Source organism: Onychostruthus taczanowskii, unplaced genomic scaffold (assembly GCF_017590055.1).
Source record: "Onychostruthus taczanowskii isolate IOZ18803 unplaced genomic scaffold, ASM1759005v1 scaffold4, whole genome shotgun sequence".
NCBI classification, from domain to species: Eukaryota; Metazoa; Chordata; class Aves; order Passeriformes; family Passeridae; genus Onychostruthus; species Onychostruthus taczanowskii.
Window position 1 is genome coordinate 7,833,403 of NW_024501459.1, and position 20,208 is coordinate 7,853,610.

General features: G+C 37.0%; 1 protein-coding gene across 7 annotated transcripts in view; it reads right to left on the reverse strand.

The window, feature by feature from the left end:
- Positions 1–1,148: 1,148 nt before the first annotated feature.
- PDE7A (phosphodiesterase 7A) overlaps positions 1,149–20,208 on the reverse strand; it is a 76,079-nt gene continuing 57,019 nt past the window's right edge. For 6 of the 7 annotated variants that reach the window (XM_041412585.1, XM_041412581.1, XM_041412580.1 and 3 more), the window contains 10 exons: positions 17,281–17,432; positions 15,550–15,613; positions 13,213–13,308; positions 10,039–10,139; positions 7,729–7,860; positions 7,333–7,424; positions 6,566–6,710; positions 5,626–5,722; positions 4,584–4,664; positions 1,149–3,269 (listed from right to left, as the gene is read on the reverse strand). In XM_041412585.1, coding sequence (XP_041268519.1) covers positions 3,058–3,269; positions 4,584–4,664; positions 5,626–5,722; positions 6,566–6,710; positions 7,333–7,424; positions 7,729–7,860; positions 10,039–10,139; positions 13,213–13,308; positions 15,550–15,613; positions 17,281–17,432 — 1,172 coding nt within the window. In that variant the 3' untranslated portion in view covers positions 1,149–3,057. The remainder of the gene's footprint in view (positions 3,270–4,583; positions 4,665–5,625; positions 5,723–6,565; positions 6,711–7,332; positions 7,425–7,728; positions 7,861–10,038; positions 10,140–13,212; positions 13,309–15,549; positions 15,614–17,280; positions 17,433–20,208) is intronic. The other variant, XM_041412583.1, reaches the window with a different exon arrangement.

Genomic DNA, 20,208 nt, shown 5'->3' on the forward strand with positions numbered 1-20,208 from the left:
GAACGGAGGTATCCAGCACCAGAAATAAGGTGAGCTTTAGCAATGATGTAAAATTACTGCAAAAGAAATGGCATCTGTGCTAGAAAATCACAAAGTTGCTATCAAATAACTTGTCTTACCCTGTACCTTAATGTGTATCTGTTTCCTTGAAATTGCACATAATGCCACTAGCACAGAGAACACCTTAAGTGCTCAAAGCCATGGATGCTGGGCCCCCTTGGACATAAGCTGAGGCCCGTTTGTGTCTCTCTGTGTACAGAGCAGTGCTGGGAGCAGATCTGTGACCTGGAACAGCTCGGGGGCCTGGCCCCTTCCCCAGCCGCGTTCTGGGCTCCAGGGGCTCCTGGTGGCTCAGGGGCTCTCAGCTCTCAGCAAAGTGCTGAAGCTGCAGGAATGTTAAAGTTCAGTGTGGATTTGTAGAAGGCACTTCCAGCCAGCATGGAAAAAACATTTTTTCTTATTTCAAGTCCAATGACAGACACTTCCACATGCACGAAGGGGGATTAGAAGCAGCCTTTCTAAGTCCGGTCTGGTAGAGAGACCCCTTCCCAGGAAGGATGGCTTAGAATAAAACTGCTTTTCTAGGTCCTGTCAGAGCAAAGGATACAAAAGTTTGCACAATGTTAAAAATCATAGGCTCTTTATAAATACTGTTAAAATACTCCATATACCTATTTGTAAAATTATTAATCTTAATTTTCATTAAAATTACATATTAACATATGCCTGTAACAAATAGCAAAATTTAAAATGCAGTTGATGCTCTTTAAACCAAGTTCATTTTTTACAAATGTGTCACAGAAGGCATCAGACTGATTTTAGTTGTCATTTTGAAAATAGCTGCAGGTTTGGCATGTGTTTCATTAAAAAGGTCCCAGAGGAATCAGTACTTGTCCACATTTAACCCAGTTAAGTGCTGCTCTGTACTAAGTTTCTCTCAGTTTCTCTGTGCTAAGTTACACACACAGTTCTTACCTCTGTGTTCTCCCAGCTTTAAGCACCCTTTCAAAAGCAACCTGTCAAAAATGGCTCTTCTCTCCTCAAAATTACAACCAGAGCTCCTTGTCCCATCTGATCCTTCTCTGTTGGAGTCAACATCAAGAACTTGCACTGACAGCGAAGGAAGGAAGTTCACGCAGGCTCAAAAGAATGGTTTCATTAGAAATTTATTTCTTTAAACATGGCCACTTTGAGATTAATGATACTACTTCAGGGAACATGAAAGAATAAACAGTTTTAGAAGGGAAACAATCAGGTAAGTCAGGATTTGCTTTTCAAACAGTAAAAGGCCAAGCTCCAAGAGGCAATAAATTTTGGCATACGAGGACTAGTATTTTCAAATCCAAAAGTTGGCTTAGTTTTACAGTGGAAGCTGACTGCAACCTTAGCTACCTTTCCACAACGCTGGACTCAGTCATAACTTAAATGTACAGGAGCATAATGTGAAAAGATTTTGTTTTATTAATTAAAAGTTAACAGCAACAGGCACATATTAAAATGAATATGGCAAAGCCTTTACAAATGGCTTTACGCTGAAGCTCTCTTCCAAAAATGGCTGTTGCAACAAACTGTAAACAGAATTAATAAACAGTCTTTTACAATAATAACAGGGAAATACAAATGAACTAAAAGAAAGCACCAGTTTCTCAAACTAGATTACAGTTGTGCTTACTGTACTTAAAACAATGTAAAACAAATTACAAAAATGGAATGTTTTAAGTTTAAAATTAGTCCTTTAATTTTGTCCTAAAAAACATTTTCTCCTTTTCCCATCAAAAACCCATCAGTGGGTAATGTTTCAGTAGAGGGAGGAATACGTAAACAATGCACTTTTTTTTATTATTTTTTTTCAAATCAAAAACAAATTTGGTCACTTAGCTTTGTGCATAGTTTAAGGCATCTGTAGCAATTTGTTACAGTTTCCTCCCCAGTGTGGCTGTTCATGAAATTGTCACATTCTAAAAGAATAAATTAAAAAAAAAAAAAAAAGAAAAAGAAAAAATGTTGCCGTTCAAACCCTTCCCCGAGCCCTCCCGCCCTCCCCCGTCCCAAACGTACTCACACACCCACACATACACACACGCTGCAGCGAAAGGGGCATTTGTACCCTTGTTCTGAAGGACACGCTTCCCATCCCACTTTATTTCAGATTGGCAAATACCCTGAGCTGATTATGGTGTTTAGACATTCCACCTTTTTCTTGCATGTGCAGTTCAAGTGTACAAGAGTGAGAACAACATGCGATGTTCCCACTGCAGAATCGCAATGCAGTTCGGACGCTTCCCCCCCACCCTTCCCTTCCCAGATTCAGAAGTGTTTTTTCGCCGTTAAAAAATTGCATTCCCATATAGCACTGGAGTAAAGCTTGGCTGTGCTCTATGATGAATGCTCAGTTCCCAGTGCACAAACAAAATTATGGCAAATGGGAGGCTTTTCTGGCATCCAAAGAAACAAGAGCTGCAGTCTCAAATTTGATCTTTTTCTTTTAAAAAAGCAAAAAACCCAAGTTAGTGGTTCCTTCACAGCCATGCGCAAAGGTTAAGTCTAGAACCGACAGTTTCAGAGTACATTTGTAAACATCAAGTCTCGCCAGAGGCAGCAGAGGATGGGCACTTCACATTTCCGTATTAAAACAGGGACTGAGTGGAAGGTATGCTTTGAACACATTTACGCAAGTCTTGCTAAATTCCGAGGGAGCGGAACAATCCATGTCAAGTCTTGGATTTGAAGACCGTATTCCAAATATCACGAGAAAAGCCAAGCCACGGGGCACGGAGATGCTTTCGTCCCGTTGCTCCAAGGCTCAGCCGCTGCTGTGCTTTGCATATTCGAGGTTCCGAACGACAACCAACTGAGGCGGGTGCATATTGCTCTATGTTCAGATCCGGCGGCTTAAAAAAATTCTGGGTCAAATGGTCTGTGTCAAAGGAAAACTTGGAAATAAATAATGCTGGCATCATTTTACCATTCTACCAAAACCTTGGGCTGGCATGTGTCTCCTTTAATCCAACCGTGCGGATACCGAGGGAAGAGGCAGTTTTGTCATGGAGATTGAGGTCAGGACAATCGAGGTTCCTGAGGTAAAATGTCTGAGTCCATTTCCTCAAAAGTGGGGTCAACATCGTCACCGCTGCCCGACTGTTCCCTCTGCACTCCCTTCCAGCTTGCCTTGTTCAGTCCCAGGTGGCCAAGCATTGTCTGTGACAGCCTCGTGTTGGAAAACCGGGCCCATTCCCCAAACAGTGGTTCCACTAAGTAAGTCATAAAACCTTCAAAAACAAGCAAACAGAGGCAGATTAAATAAAAAAAAAAACAATACAGAGAAAAAGTAAAATACTTATACCAAATACTTTAAATAGCATTTAGTAGCAAATAATAAATGCGTCAAACTACTGTTCTCCAATGTGCATTTAAATATTCATTTAGATATTTTGGGAATCTTTACAAAAAAACTCTCAAAATGTAGAAGATTTTACGAATCAGTCAGAAGAACAGCAATACACTGCATTACAAATTAACCTTCTTTCTTTCACAGCAATGACCAAATGAAGACAAATACTGGACAATATGGAGGGGGAGAGAAATCTAAACATCAGCAACTAAGTCACAATTTAGAAAACCTAAAGTTCTAAAAGATTTTATAATTAATTACCCTTCAGTGTGTCTGAATTATTCTACATGGGAAAAAAAGAATATATTGTTTTCACAATAGTAGGGTGACTAAAAATACTTTAAAATACAAATTTTAGAAACTTTTTAAACAAGGCCACAAAACAACACATTGATGTACTTTGTGTGTATGCACATGTTCATTTATTTGTAATGTCTATTTCCATCAAGAAAAAAATCAATGGTAAGACAGCCAAAACTGAGTCTTTTAATTAAAAAAATATGATTTCCTAGCATTCTAAATTAAACAGTGCAGTTGATTAAATACATCAGCTTTTGTGTCAGTCTAAAGCATTAATTCATACTGTGCTTGTTGTTAAATTTGTTATTTTCTTTTACTATATTTTTAATTGAGTCCCACTTCACCTCCATAATCAACTTTTTTTTTTTTTTTAATTAACTATAAAAAGACATTTTACTATTTAAATCCAAGTCAGGTTAGCAAAAGTTATTAATATAACAGCCATCCACCATTCTCCATCACATCTCTGCCCACCATCCTCCTTAAAGGCTGTATTTAGAAAGGGAATGCTGACATTCCAAAAAGCTGAACCCAGCACGCCCAGTTGTGACAAGCTCACTGCAAAAGGCACCCAAGACCACGTGGCAAAGGGAAGGGACCCTCCTCTTCCCAAAGCACCCTTCAGATGAGGAAAGTTCTGGGCAGCAGTGTGGAGAAGTCAGAGCTGCCTCCCACACAGTACCTGCTCTGTGAGGAAACAGAGGGGCTCCAGGACTGGCAGGGCAGCACCGTTCATAAACAATTCAAGAGATGTTATGGAGCAAATAAAAATAAAATTGTTCTTTATAATAAAGTGCTGCCACACAGAATATGTAGGAAATGTATCCAAAGGTGCTTTTTTTCAAATTGCATGCTGTCAGACATCTGCTAAAATGAACTGAATTGCAGTTACCAATCTGGATGTTAGCAATAGTTTCTGTCTGTCGGTCACAAAGTGGACTCACGCCCAAGTGATACTTTTTTTCGATATCACCTAAAGAAACAAGAGTATAATGCAACCATTAAATCATCAAGTCCCAACCAAATCAAACACTAACAGAAGTGAACTTGAGTGCTGGTTAACAAGGATACTACCCTGCAGCTGGTGGAATGCATTTACCCTCTCTTCCCAAAAACCAGGCAGATCTGTCAGACCAATAATACTTACAACTACTGTGTTTAAACACTTGGTATTTTTCATCAAATAGTAATTACAGAAACCCCACAGAATCACAAGTTTCCTGAAGGATTACCATCCTCTTTCCTACAAAGCCTACACTGTCATAGAAATGACAAATTAATCCCCCCTCAGCAATATGGAAGAGGATAGCTTAGCTTTCAGAAATTTCTCGCTAAAGGCAATCTGTGTTTCTGCTTCCCCATCACCTTTATCTAAGATTAAGTCTCACATGATTAGCACCAAATAAAGTAGTCTGTCCCCATTTACCACATTCATGTGCAAATTAGCAGGTCTCAAGTCCACCGAACTAGCCTTAATTTTATTATAAAACAATTTAGTAACAATGGAGCAAATTCACTCCAATTGCCAATGAAAGGCTTTATTAACTGCTTACATAAGTAGTGTAAACTGCACAGTAACTAAAAATCTCCCTGGCTCTTACCTGCTTACCAACAGGCCTCAAAGCTGAAGCTTAAATATTGAAGACACATGATGAACATATTCCCTAATTTGCTAAAACCACTAGGGCAATTTTAAGGTGGCCATAATTATTAATTTGAAGCACCTTTCAGCTGAAGGATGTAGTGCACCAGCCATTCTAGGTTCAGATTCTAAGCAGATGCTCTGAGTTTTAGTAACTCTGACCTTTTGCAGGAAACACAACCCATGAAAATAAAAAAATCCTATACTGTACATCCCTGTTAGTGCTAAATATAAATGGACTAGGGCTCACTAAATGCATTATATACTGACAGATACTTCTACTCTTACTTGCCTTGATGGAAGAACTCCTCCGTTACTTTTTCACTCCACTGCTTGCTCAGCTCCCACGTCCGACAGGGGTTACAAATATCTGCACACTTCAAAGCCATCTAACAAGTTAACACACAGTGTTAGATCACCTTTCCTTCAACACAAGTGCCTGTAATTACTTAACTCCTGATAGCAGATTATTTTAGGTTTTGTGAATAACAAACCTGCCTACCATTTGTGCTCCAAAGTTATGTTCTGTAATATTTAAAAAACACTCAGGGAATTGTGATATCTCATGATCATCCCTGAGTAATATGGAAATTCAGTCAACTCAAAGTATTTCAGGACCACTATATTTAGTATACTCACTGGTACAGGAACCAAAAATAACTTCAGAAAAAGAAGCATCAAAGCAAGCAAGCAGTATTTTCCATTTCTGGCTCTCATGCTTGTATTTTTAGCAATAGCTTGCACAAGACAGAACTTCTCATCAGTTTGTCCACCTTCTCTTACAGCCCACAATATGAACCTAGTAAGAAAATGCCTACAAACCTAAGAAGATTCTCAAGGCTTTTGTTTCTAAAGTTTGCTAAAGCTCACTAGCACAACTGCAAACTGATTCACAACAGCAGTGCTTTCCTTCCCCAAAATATGTTCTGACAAAGCATTTCACAGTTCTGAGGCTGCAATGGAGTCGTTAGAAGAGCTAAACCTTGGAAACACCTTGCTTCAGCAGCTCTAAGTTACCAGACTTACCAACACACACCACCACTTGGGAGAAGTGCTGGCTGTGGGAACTGAAGTGGAGGGAACAACCTCTTTGTAATGGAACAGAAAGACTAAAAGACAGTTCTGCTCCATTTTGAAAGGAGAAGGCCTGGCAGAAGCAGTTTTTAGTATTTTAAAGTAAATTAGTTTTTCCACTAAAATGTTGTTTTCAAAGACACGAGCAGCAAGATCACCTGTAAGATGAAGTGCCGGTGGTTTGCGTTCTCCAAACATAGATCTCCTCTATCCAGATGGGATCGGAACATGGACAGGTACTCGTTTTGTTGACTGATGTCTGTGGCAAGAATGAGATCACCTATCTGGCTCTCCATCAGCTGCCTGAAATAAGTGACACCAAACATTCAAAAGCACATCAATTAAGAACAACAGCCATCACTAGATCTACAAGGCATTTTATTATGTTTGTTATTATAGAAATACAAGCTTTATAATAAGCATTTTCACTGAACTGTTTGTTTTCTTTTCCTGAAAAATTCCTGCAACATTCACAGAAATATCAGAATATTTCATTGGCAGCTTTCAGAAAGACTAAAACAATTTTTAGCTTTCTTTCCTCCCCCTCCTTTTTTTTTTCCCCTTAAAAATGCACGAACTGATTGTCTCAAGATTATTTCTTGTCAAGAGTAGGTGAAGATGGTCTATTTTAAACTACAGTTGTGGTGGCAGAATGAGAAAAGACTGCCAAGTTTAGTCTGAACAGGTGCTTGACTACAGGAATACACTCCTTCAATGTGCTTGCAATACATGTTATTTTCTGAGTATCACGTTGCACCATGAACTGCTCTACTCTACCAGCACAGTATCCAGGAATTCTTAAAATAGATCTCTATATTTTGTACTCAAAACTGCTGTGCAATAACTTATCTTGTTTTGCAGGGCTGTCTTAGCTGACAGATTGCTTCTATCTGAAACTAATCTATACTATGTGGTATAAACATACCTGTTTTCTAATGACATATGTGCAAATAAACCAGATTCTCTCAGCAACCCCACTGCCGATCTCCAGTGATGGTTCTCTAATACTGAGGTATTCTGTGAATTAAAAGGGAGTAACACATATCAGTCAATGCATTTTTATTAAACTGAAGAGCTATATACAATTTGGCTGTGTTTTCAGGTTGGTATTTTATTTTCTTCTCTTCTGTTTTGTTTTTCCCACAGGTTAAAACCCACAAATCCTCAGTACTTACTTAATTTGCACAATTTTTTATCCCAGTGACATGGAAATGATGTCTGCATTCAATCCTACCGCTAGCTAAACACATCACAATTTATACTCCTTTTCTATATTCCTGTCCAAACCTGGTTTTAATAAAACAACTGATTTTATCCTTACCTTATATAAAGTCGCTAAATAATGATTTGTTTTAATTAGGAAAGGTTGGTTAACACCTGGGTGATCCAAATCATGTGTGGCAGCTGCTATTAAACTAAGCAGGACATCCCATGGAGTTAAAGACTCGGAAAGCTGCAAGGCAAACCAAATAAATGTTAGTAATGCAATATGGCCGCAGAAAAAGTGCATGACTGTTGCATTTTTTCTTTTCAGTAATTAACAGCCAATAGAAATTTGGAGAAAATCTTAAAGATGTAAAACTAACATTCCACTGACTTTTCACAGTATTTCCCCCCCCAAAAGCTACAAAATTTCAACGATGGTTGAAGTATTATTCTTTCTGAATGGCAAAGTCCACTCTTAAAAAATGCCAGCACACAAAATCTTTTGTGTCTGGTCATGAAGCACAATTCCTAACCAGACCCCATAAAAGCAGCAAATTGTTAAATTAGCTCTCCCTCTCATTTACCAAGTCTATTTGTGTCTATTCTGCTTTAAATTAGCACTAAATTTTAAAAAGCATGAAAACCTTTCCTCCTAAGAGGAAGAAACTAATGCTCTGGAAGACTTAGAACTATTTAGAATGTATTTCTACTCTTACGCAAAATTGTATTTCAAGGTCTACCAGGAACAGACCAAAGGAGGAAAATCTGCCACAAATAAATATTTTCAATGAGCATGTCAATTAACTCAGCATGCATCTACATGGACTTACTGTCACTGTTCATAGGTGTTCCTTCTTGTGGTTGAGAGGTCTGAAAGTTTAAACTCAGTAACAAAGTCTAGTTTGCACTAAAACAGAGAGGACAGTTCTGCCCATATAAAGGTGAACTGCAGCGAACACCCTGCAAGGACAGAAGTTTATGTTCCCTGTTGCTCTTGCCATCTATCACACCTCACATGTTTATTATGTACTTTAGTGCAACAGAGCTGTAGTTCAGTACACTGAACTATAGCTGTACATGTTACTAAAAATAGCAAGCCTATTCTTGTATCTGAAGCTTTACAAAACTTCCATCACGAGTATTAAATAAAAAATGCTCAGAGCTTCCAAACTGAATGCCATAAAAAAGCTCATCGTGTACCAGCTCTGATCAGGCTCACTGCACCAATTGGTCTGAGAGCAGGACTGAGAAACTGAGTGGGAGGAGTGGGCAAAGAGCCTCTGAAAAAGGTTTTATGGAGCCAAAATTTACTTGTTTTTACTTCAGAAGCTGAATAAAGAGCTATGCTATTCGAGGGAATACCAGATTGTTGATAATCTGCATAAAGGTAGATAACTTTTCATCTAGCTACAGAGCACTACAGCTTTCAATTTAATACAGGACAGGACTTTGCCCTGAAAATGTCCAAGACATCACTTGAAGCAGCCTGACAGCAGTCTTAAGTAGCAGAGGAACAAACACTAAATTAGTTTAGCTCCTTAAGGTCTGTCACTCTACCCTTTCTTAAAAAAAAAGCCAAAGAGAACTCCCAACGTATTGCTATGAACTGCCTCTCGTAGAAGCAAACTGTTCAGTAAGAGCAAAGCAAAGGTAATGATAATTTATGGGAAGAAAAAAACCACCCCAGATGACAAGTAGACAGGTTTATTGTTGCCAGCTCTGACTCAGGATGCAATTCTATATAAATGTCTTGGGGCACAGCTCTATATTAAACAGCTGCAACTTCAATTCCCTGCTCTTGTTCAACAGGAAGTCACACAAAAGACAATGTCAGCTCAGAGCGGGGAAAAAAGAAAAGCACACTAAGTGTGAATCCACAGCCTCAGCAACAGGGAGGGCAAGTTCAAAAGTGTTTCTTGTTGGTTTCTTTACTTTTGATAAAACCTGTATGTGAATATACACATTCATATATATGCATGTAGGTTTATATACAGATCAATGACCTTACTGCTCTCTACAACTGCCTGAAAAGAGGTTGGAGCCGGGGGGCTTGGTTGCTTCTCCCAGGTAACCAGTGACAGCATAGAGGACACAGTATAAAGTTGTGCCAGGGGAGGTTTAGGTTGGACATTAGGAACAATTTCTTCACTGAAAGGGTGACTGGACATTGGTATGGGCTGTCCATGGTGGTGGAGTCACCATCCCTGGAGGTGTTTAAGTCAAAATATTTAGGTGGATGTGGCACTCAGTGCCATGGTCTAGTAGACAAGGTGATGTTCTTTTGTCACAGGCTGGACTCTTATCTTGGAAGTCTTCTCCAACCTAAATGATTCTGTGATATGTGCACACAACCTATTCATATGCACATACACACATACACATATTTCTGTGTGTATGAGTGACGTAAAAGAGAATGCTGCCTTACCTTGGGCTCTTTTAAGTAACAGTGCATGGCCTGAGTCACATCAGCAGCATGAACTGCATTATGATAAGGATTTTGACTGTGATAATCTTCTTGAACCATAACTGCAGGAAAAAAAACAAATATCCAAATTTAAATAAAATTGTAATTTTTTCAAGGACCATTTTATAAGCCCCTATTAGGCACAGAAATATGCAGTATCACAAGTTACATACAATAAAAGCATCAGAGTCAATAAATTGTCAGCTGAAACACGATGCAGCTGTAAGATTTTTATGCAAAGAAACAGTGTTTGCTAAAGGAAATCAACTAGATGTAAAGTCACCTCAGAGCAAAAATTTAACAACTTGAAATCAATATATAATCTGAGATACTCTGACTTTGAGAACTTCCCAGGGAAGGCTGTCCTTGACAATCTGTCTGAATGGTGAGGCAACATTGAATACAAAATGAAAATTATGCTATTTATCAAACCATTAGGATGACTTCATATCATGACCTAAAACCAGGATTTTAGAGGAATTAAGCACTGCTTTCCCATCACATGAAGTGTTTTTCTTTCCCATTCAAGAAAGCGGTCATGGAATGACCTATATGTATTCTATATGTATTCTAGGCATCACATACAATTTGGTACTCAGGCAAATGTAAGCCCATATGCAATTTAGAAAAGAATCTCATTCAGATCATGGTCTGACTAACTACACCTATATTCCATATTCCCTATTTAACTTCCTTGCTTTCCTCCTCTTTTCTCCTGACTGTCCTGGAACATTACAGGCAGGCAGAATTCTTTGAAGGGCATCAACATTAGCTCAAGTACAGGGAATGAAAAAACTATGTTAAAAAGGATTGAGGAGAGAAGCACAGCAATCAAACTATATTCTGGAGTCTTGCCCACTACCTCTAAAGTCTTGAGGTTTGCTTGGAAGAACTAATGTGTAGTTCTTCCAAGCAAACCTTAGACGAACATTTTCCTGTCTGACTACAGTCTGTCAGTCCCACCAAACAAACATGCCCAAAAACTTCTTTTCTACTCAATTTACAAGGCCAAAGGATCCATGTAATCATGAATGTAATGTTACAGCATTACTGACGTGGTATTTGTGAAAGCTGAGGTTCATGAAAAGTCAAAATACTGTCACCACCATGTCATCTCAATAGTACTCAAAGATAGGTGACAGCTCATATGAAAAATAATGAAAATCAATATAAATGTCTTTGGGCTTTATTAACCTGCAGTAGAACTCTCTCCCACCTATTCCTCACATCAAGTGTATGAATGCATATATCCCTGGCTTTCTTTTTAATTTTTGTATGGCTTCATAGGCTGATCCAGCTACCTGAACTTTACAGTTTTCCTAACTTACTTATTTTTATTAAAGCAGACCTAGGTCAACATTTTGACCACAGTTTGCTAGAATCAGAATAGCACCACAACCCTGTTTTCAGGAATGTAGTACTTTGCATTTTCTCTCCCCTGGTTCAGGTCTGGAATTAGAACCTGTAAAGACACAGTAAGAAGATGCAGATCTCCAAGCAGACAATGGAAATCACTGAAAGACCGTGTGTGTATATGTGTGTATGTATATATATACACATACACACACAAAAAAAAAAAGTTAAGATCCCATAGGGGGCTAAAATCAAAATTTCTCTACTTAAAAAGATTCTAGTAGAGTCTCATATAATGTGAATTTTGTGCAGCACTGGACCATCTGAGCTGTCCTAGTCTTCTGGAATTTGATTTTCAGATTGCTACAGATTAGAGTATAAGAGGTAGCAAAAGAAAAAAATTAATTGTGCTCATGCTAAGAAGCTGTATTTGGAAGAAAGTCCATTATAAAATCAAAGAACCTAAGACAAAGCTTTTTACTGATATTAAGTAGAAGGCATTACCAGAAAGGGAAAGCTGCTGAATTTCAAAAAATTTAGAAATAAATTTAGCCTTCTTTAAAGTCTAATCTCATTTTAGTGGATTATGACTTTGAGTAGCCATATCTAGTTAGAACTCTTATCTTCTGATAACCAGTTAACTAACCCACTCATTTCTAACTGATCTTTCAAGTATTATCATTTGCATAATGTCAACTAATCAGATGAGAAAAACAAGCCCCATTCAGTTAGAACTCCAGAAGCCTAAAACCAGATTTCTGTAATCATTTTCCTCCATTCCAAGGTATCAGTCATTAAGGTCAGCTGATTAACATTCCTGAAACTGGAGAAAATTTAGTCTACTTTAAAACAACATGAAATGCAAGACAGAACTGATTTTTTTTTAACTGAAAGAGAACTAAATTGTGAAACCAAAAACATTCTCTTATTTGAAAGGGGAGAAAAGACTTCCAAATGTGATTGCTCTCCTGTTAAGTGACAAACTTTGGAACCACAGAATTGTTTTCTCTGAAACTCTAAAAAACTGCTGAAAGGAACCAGAAACTTGTTTCTCCCAGTCAGTTAAAAAAATCATCCCACTTCACAAAACTGAAGGTACTGTCACAGAAGAACCAAAGGAAGGAGGTCTCATACCAGCACCTGTCTATGTATTGGGATGCAGACAGTTCTGTCAAGTGAATGTACCACTTGCTTTGAATATGCTACACTGTATTTACAATTATTTTCAAATAAGCATTCCAGTGACACAGGCCCAGACATTAAATTAAACTTGTCCTGTACTCTGTCTAGGAAGAAACTATGTCCAAAGCACAATGCTTACTTGTAGGAGAATTTGAGCAAGACAGAGGTAACACCAAATTGGCACCAGAAAGTATTTCTGACATACTTTATACAGTTAGGAAACTGTATCATCGGAAAAAGTAAAGATCAATACAGAACTAAAAATCAGAACAAAGATAGGAGCTGTCTAGCCTTTCCCAATACAAATGTCACATATATTCCTGATTGTTCAATAGATACTAAATAGATTTAATAAATAGAATACAGCATCAGCTATGAAACTATTAAACTTCTTAATACTTATTTGGATTTAACACAGAAAATTGTATACTCATACAAACTTTGAGAGATCATCACAATTAATATAATTTAAATCACTGTACAATGTAGACTGCATCAGTACCCTTCAACCCTTATTGCTGAACTACAACCAGGATTTCAGTTAAGGTATAAAAATGCAGATAAACAGCAATATTCATCAAAATAAAAAGCTGTATTTACCCAAAAATCTACGAAGTTTCATCGTATCTAATTGGAAGTGTTCAATTAGTCCATGTAGATTAAACAGATGAAAGGTTAAGCTGACTAGACTGTTTCCTAAAAATAAGATGAAAATACTAATTCATTGCAAGCCATGAAATCAGTGACTCTTCCATGAGAAATGTATTATTTCAAACAAATCGGTACAAAAATTATACAAGCGAACTTTGTACACCAAGTCATGATATTCTACACCAATTCATAAATATTTAAATCTTACTACATGACAAGTTTCCATTAGCTGTCTCTAGTAACCAGTGATTTGGCTTAATTCCAATGCAATCACCAACTGTCCAATAGCAACTGATAAGAAGAAAATTTTACTGAACATTAAAAAACCCACTTCAACATGCAAATCCATTATAATTATATTTCACTTTATAATTATATTTATTTATGCAACATATCACAATACACAAATGTAGTCAGGCAAAGAGAAAAGCTAGACAACACTACTGATTAGAGGACATTGCAAATATGCTCTCTCTCATTTTCAGCATATACTTTGCTGGACTTCTTATTTCACCTGAAACTCTACAAAAAATGTATACTCTTACAAGCTTATATGTCATCTACTTATAGCTTTATTATAATCTTGTGCAGTGGTAAAATAACTAAAACTGTAAGAGACACAGTCCACAATGTTTATTTTTTAATAGCTTGTCCATTATTTGCTCTGCAAACGATGTCATGTCTGAGAATCTTCATTTAGCACTACAAAACCTAGCACAGACAGAAACTGAGGTACAAGAAGATAAAGATTTCTTCTAAATCAAGCTTATTACTAGGCCAGAATTAATGTATTCTCATGTCACATCCTCACAATGAAATGAATACACAATTCTTAGAACACCATTTACCGGGGAAATGCCTCCATAGAGGTTCATCCAGGGCAGCTCATCCAGCAGAGTTTTATATACAGCATTCTGCCCGTATAAACTTTCAAGAACAAGGCTGCCTGATCAAAATGTCCACCTAAAATGATTTAATTAGGATGCAAAATGGATGGTGGTATCGTAAGGCTTCCACAATAGAAGCTCTCCTGGTAGTACTTTAAATGTATTTTAAAAAAGCATATCTAAAAGGTAGAGAGGGCTCTTATGAGAAGGGTGACTTCAGATTTCTCCCATTTGATAAACTAATCCAAAAGAAGCTATGCTCACATGTTAACTTGTACACATAGCTTTTTTCATTCAGTTACGTAAAGTTTATAATTATCTATATAAGCATTCTATTTTTACAAGTCCTTGCTATTTTCATTTTTTTCTATCCATCTTCTGCATTAAATATAACTGTGAAGTTACTATTTTTACACTTGGTTAAGCAAGCACCCCTTCAATGAAACAGAGAAGAAAAAGATCTTTTGGGGCTTAATTTCATGTTCTTGCAACTTTGACTGCAACTTTGCTACCTACTCCACATGACTGCTGCATAATCTGCAAGAGCTGCCCTCCATTCTCCTCCCACACTGGCACTAATGTCACTGTGATATTGGACTTGCTCATCTCCTCCTTCCATTCTGTTCAAAACCCAGCTGCCATTGCTGAGATTGTCACGCAAAACTTTACCCTACCCACTGCAGCAGCCCTCCCTCCTCCTTCCCAGCACATTTACAGATCTCTTTTCTGCCCACAAATGAATACTTAGGGTTTGGGTTTTTTTAACCAACTATTCCTGTAGTTCCTACTGCTATTTGTAATGGGCACACAAAAATCACCACAAAAAGTTCTCTTCCTTTTTTCTATGTTGTGCAAGCAATCTGAACAGCAGCTTCCCTCTGCTCAGCTCCCAATTCTCCAGGTATTCTATGTCATAATTATAATGGATTAACATCAACATGCCTCTTACAGCACTATAAAGTAATAGAACTATTTTATCTAGCACTACATTTATCAGAAAAATAATACTTGGTCGATACAAATGACCTTTTGGACAGAAACATAAAAATTACCAGCACTCTATAATTGAAAAAAAAGAAGTCAAAGATCATAAAATTATTTGTTAATTCATATCAAATTACTACTTGAAATTACTAAGAGAGAACAGCAACTTCTAAAGTACATCAAGGGCCTCTTCTAAAAATCAATTATTAGTATCAGTACTGACAGTATCATTATTTTAATGGAGTGACCAGGCAAACTAGGACTCAGATTAAAAACTATTAAATCAAAAAGTACTACCTGATGGAATTTGCACTTTTTAGTAAACAAACAATCACAGACAACACTGCAACATAAGTGCCATAGTTAAGTTATGCTAGAAGATAAAGCACAAATGAAATACCAAAAGTAAACTCACCATTTGTCAGTCTATCAAAAAGAAAAATATCAAAATTCCAATTTCCAACCTTCTCCAGCATACACTGAAAAGAAACACAAAAGCTGTCATTTTTTAATCAGTAGATGTCTGTCTTCCTGTAGCTCAGAGGAGTATTTAGGATTTCAGAGACAGATAAAGTCTTTAGAATTTCTACATAAAAAATGTTAGCAAAAGAATAATTAAATTTGTCTGATAACTGAACAACATCACACATTTACAAATAAAAAGACTAGAGGGAAAAAACTGAACAATAAGTGCCTTGACAGAGGTTGGAGATACTCCTTTCAACCTTTAGGCAGTTTCTCAAAAGACAATTAAAAACAATTAGGTTCAAATCAGAAATAGTATGGCAGAATGGCTGCATTCAGACTAGCAAATTTATCTCTGTGTAGTCGTTTACCTTTTCCTTTTTTCGCCTGCTTACAGAACAGTATCGACATGATTCACTAGATATTTGAGCCATTGTAGAAGCATTTTAATTTAAGAACCTGGCTTTTGACTTTTCACCCCACTGAACTAGCACATCTTTATCACAGCTGTTCCACATAAACTGTTCTTCCCACAACAGCAATGAACAGAACAGCAAACAGTACAAGAGGCCTCACCAGAGTTGAGCAGTCCCAATCTTTGCCTCCCTTACTTGTACCAGAAATACCTGTCCAGCACTTTTTACAATGGATTCCTGCTTTCTCCTATTCTCATTAGATTGGTAGAGCTGTTTTGTGACCTAATTATTGGTTCAAGCTTTTCTCTACCAGCTGATAAAACTCTGCTATCAGAAGAAACAAAAGTATTAACAGTATATTTTTATGGTTAAATTACATGTACATTTTTAAGGTCCATTCTCCAGGTTCTCCGATATTTTTGTACACAACAGCCTGATGATATTCAGCATGGATACATCCATTGTATTATAAGTATATTCTTCTTCTGTGTTACATGACAAAAAAGCACTACATGCAGTGACACAGCCTTTGGGATATTGAATAATTTGAATAACCTTTGCCTGCTCAATCCCCTTCAGTACTTTTCATCCTCTGTTGCAAATACAGCAGCCTTTCATCCAGGTAGCACCTCCCTTAGCACCAACTCTTTTCCCAGTATCTGCTTTCCCTGCTTTAGTGCTGAACAAATGTATTACAGCTATCATTTTTCTTTTCTAGAAGAAGTGCCTACCAAAGAAAAAGTCAGTTTGACATAAGCATGTCCTGAAAAATCCATTTCCTACACTTTATTGCATTCAGGCAGTCGCTCTTCCAGTGGTTCACTAGTGAGGTTAGACTAAAAATCAAAGGGAGCAGTTGTCTAAATTACTTCATTACATTTCTTAAATGCATATAAATTTTCCGCTCTTCATTTTTTTTCTTCAATTATTCAAGGGCATCCTTAATTCACCAGTTATAAAAAAAAAAACAAAACAACAAAACAAAAAAAACCAAGAAGAACGACAAAAACACTAGCCACATAAAAATCATACAAGCAAACTTGTGGGCAGTAGAGGAGTTTGCTACAGACAATGAAATTTTGTCTGGATTTCATTACAATATATACATATACAGATATAAATAAACACACAAAAATACATGCATACATAAAGAAATATGCTTAAAATTGGTGTTTGGTTGCACTTTTAGTATGTGATATAGCTATATGTGATACAGCAAGCATTTAGAAAAACATACTTTAAGAAATAAGAATCAAGCAACGAACCTTTGCTTGTCCATTATAATCATCATCTAAAATGTTTGAAGAATTTGGAACAGTGATACCACGGAAAAAACGGGAAGATCTCAGGTATCGCTGGAAACTAAGCAACCTTCTCACATTTCTTGCAGACACAGAGACTTCGATTTCAGAATTTGCTACAAAAAACAAGAAAATAAACACTCTCTCTAAAAAACCTTTATCAAAAAGACAAGTGATCAGGGAAGTTTGGTATAAGGATTATGCAATTTTTTGAGTATCAAACATTTCAGCACAAATACAGTTATTTTTATTAATACTACATACAGAGCCATGGATTAGAAAAAAAATATGTTCTGTGTGAGCATCCTGTGAAGAAAAACAAATACTTGAATCATAGCTGCAACTGATCTTTTTAAGGAAGTCTGTTATTGAAAGGACAAAAATACTATGGATATTGTTTAAAAACACACACAGTACTGCAAACAAATTCTTTTTGGAAAATTGGTGTCGTGGAAACACATCCAATCCATGTCACTAACACATCACCTAAGATGACATGTACACCAGCAGGAGAGTATCAGAAACTGAGTGTTGATACAGGAGATACAAGTAGGCTTTGAGCAAGTATAAAATACTTTTACACAGTTCAGAGCTCAGAAAATTTCATAATTCTACTATACTCAAGTTTTAAACACACTCAAGTAATTTTGGTGCTTTTGCAAGTAACTACACTCTTCTGCCAAACAATTATGACATTTACGTTCACAGCATATCTAATTCTGTTTCCCAGTATGGTGAAAACACAACCAGAAAATTATTTCAGACTCTTTTCAAAGATTAATCCAAATATTTTGCTTTACTTTTATTAGGTTAACTGATTTACACAAACGACCGATACTAGTTTATGTCTAGTTCCATGTGATATGCCTGAAGTGTTTAAGAAATCCCAGCATGAAACTACACAGAGCCACAGTTCCTTTGTGGCAAGCCAGACATTCTCATTTTGAAATACCTTAGGCCAAACTCAGCATTTTCTTTCTTTTCAACAGTGCCCTCAATAGCAGTTTTATATAACCAACAGGAAGCCAATAATCTTGATATTCACTCAACCTGCCTGAATTACTCATGTTAAAGAATAAAATTTTAAAAAGAGGTATTAAGTAAGGAAGTCAATGCCAACGTGCTTTTTCAAAAATGCAGATCATCAAAAAACACATTATCACAACTCTGTAGCACAGACTTCTTGTCCTTCCAAAAATGAGACATATTTGAAGTTGGTGAAATAAGGAGTTACAAGTTTTATTCTTAAAGTCATTCTAAAATGTCCACAGGAAGATGTGGCCTTATTGACAATCTGAACTAAAAGCCTCAGTGATCCCTAGTGACAGCAGCTTAATTCTACATAACATAAATCTTTATCCATTTAAATTCTTCTCCTTGCAGAAGTTCCAGCTTACTTCCTGTTCTATGCTAGTTCATTAATATATAAACGTTAAATTAATATATTAATTCCCAAAATACACTAATAAAACTCTCTAAAAGAGCTGACAGTGGCATGATCATAGAGTATCTAAAGAAACACAGCACCATTCCCTATCAATCATCTGTGTTAACAGAGATTAAACTGACACAACTGAATGTTCTTCCAGACATGCCTGAAACACTCCATCAAGACACTGAAGTTCAGGGCTAACACAGACATCTCCACATGCAGTGTCCTTCTTCCAGCTATCATTCTCAAGGCCAAGGGCTCTTCCCCTGAAGACATTGGTATCTATAATATATCCCAGGGGTTTTTTATTAAGTAAACAGATGTACTACATATGATAAAGGTTGCTTATAAAGCAACAATCATGGGTACAGCAGGAAAATAAATAGATTCTGTCATGCTACATTACTCTACCAATATTTCTAAGCACATTTGTGACCATGAGGTTACAGTCTGAGCACTACCAGCCTGCAAAACAGAAGCAATACAGCTGCTGCTGCTAATGCAGTGTATGCTACAGGTAAAAAGTTTCTCTCCCTCACTCTTGATCCAATTCCTTCATAGCCAAATTTCAAAATAGAAATTATTGGGTTAAAAATAAAATAATATAAAATGGTTATTATTTGGGTTATAAAATTATCTAAAATATCTACAAAGTCACACACAAAAACCAGAAACTTCACCAAATCTCTATTAAAAAAAAACATATTTAAAGCAGGAAATATGAGCACTTTTCTGGAAACATAGATAATTTTCTTGTTCTCAAGTGGTCTTCTACAGAGCTACAGTTAACAAAAACTTGGTTTTGTTGTCATGCTACGAATCAAGTCTCACAGTCACAAGTACCACCCGTTAATCTTGGAGGGAATAGTACACTGTAGGTACTACAAGAAAAACAGCCGCTTCTGGCAGCAAAGTACACAACAGAACACAGAAATGCAATAATTTGGAAATACAGGCCTGTGTTCCACCTATACTTGCATTCAAAGTCATTTAGAAGGGGTTGCACGTCTTCTTGCTTCAGGATTTTTTCTGATGATGATAGAGGTACAGAGGCAAATGAGTTACTTGGTTTTCTGTGAAGCTGAACCATCACTCTCTTCACAATACGTTATTGACACTTATTCATCTTACAAATATGTTTTTACTCCCTAAATTATCACCACTTTGCATAGCTCATAAACCACTACTACTTAGCCCCAGTTTTTCTACACCTTGTTAAAAGGAAAAAAGCAAAGCCTACATTATTCCAGCTTTCCTAGCAGCAATGCTGCTTATTACAGAATCACAGCACTGGTGAGGGAGGAAAATACCAGATGAGGTGCATCTGGTCAAACTCCTCTCCTCAAGCCAAGTGACCTAAACCACACTGCCCAGAACCATCTCCCAGAGGCTTCCATCTCCAAGGATGCAGACTCCACAACCTCTCCGGTTGTGTCAACACTTGGTCAACCAGCCTCATA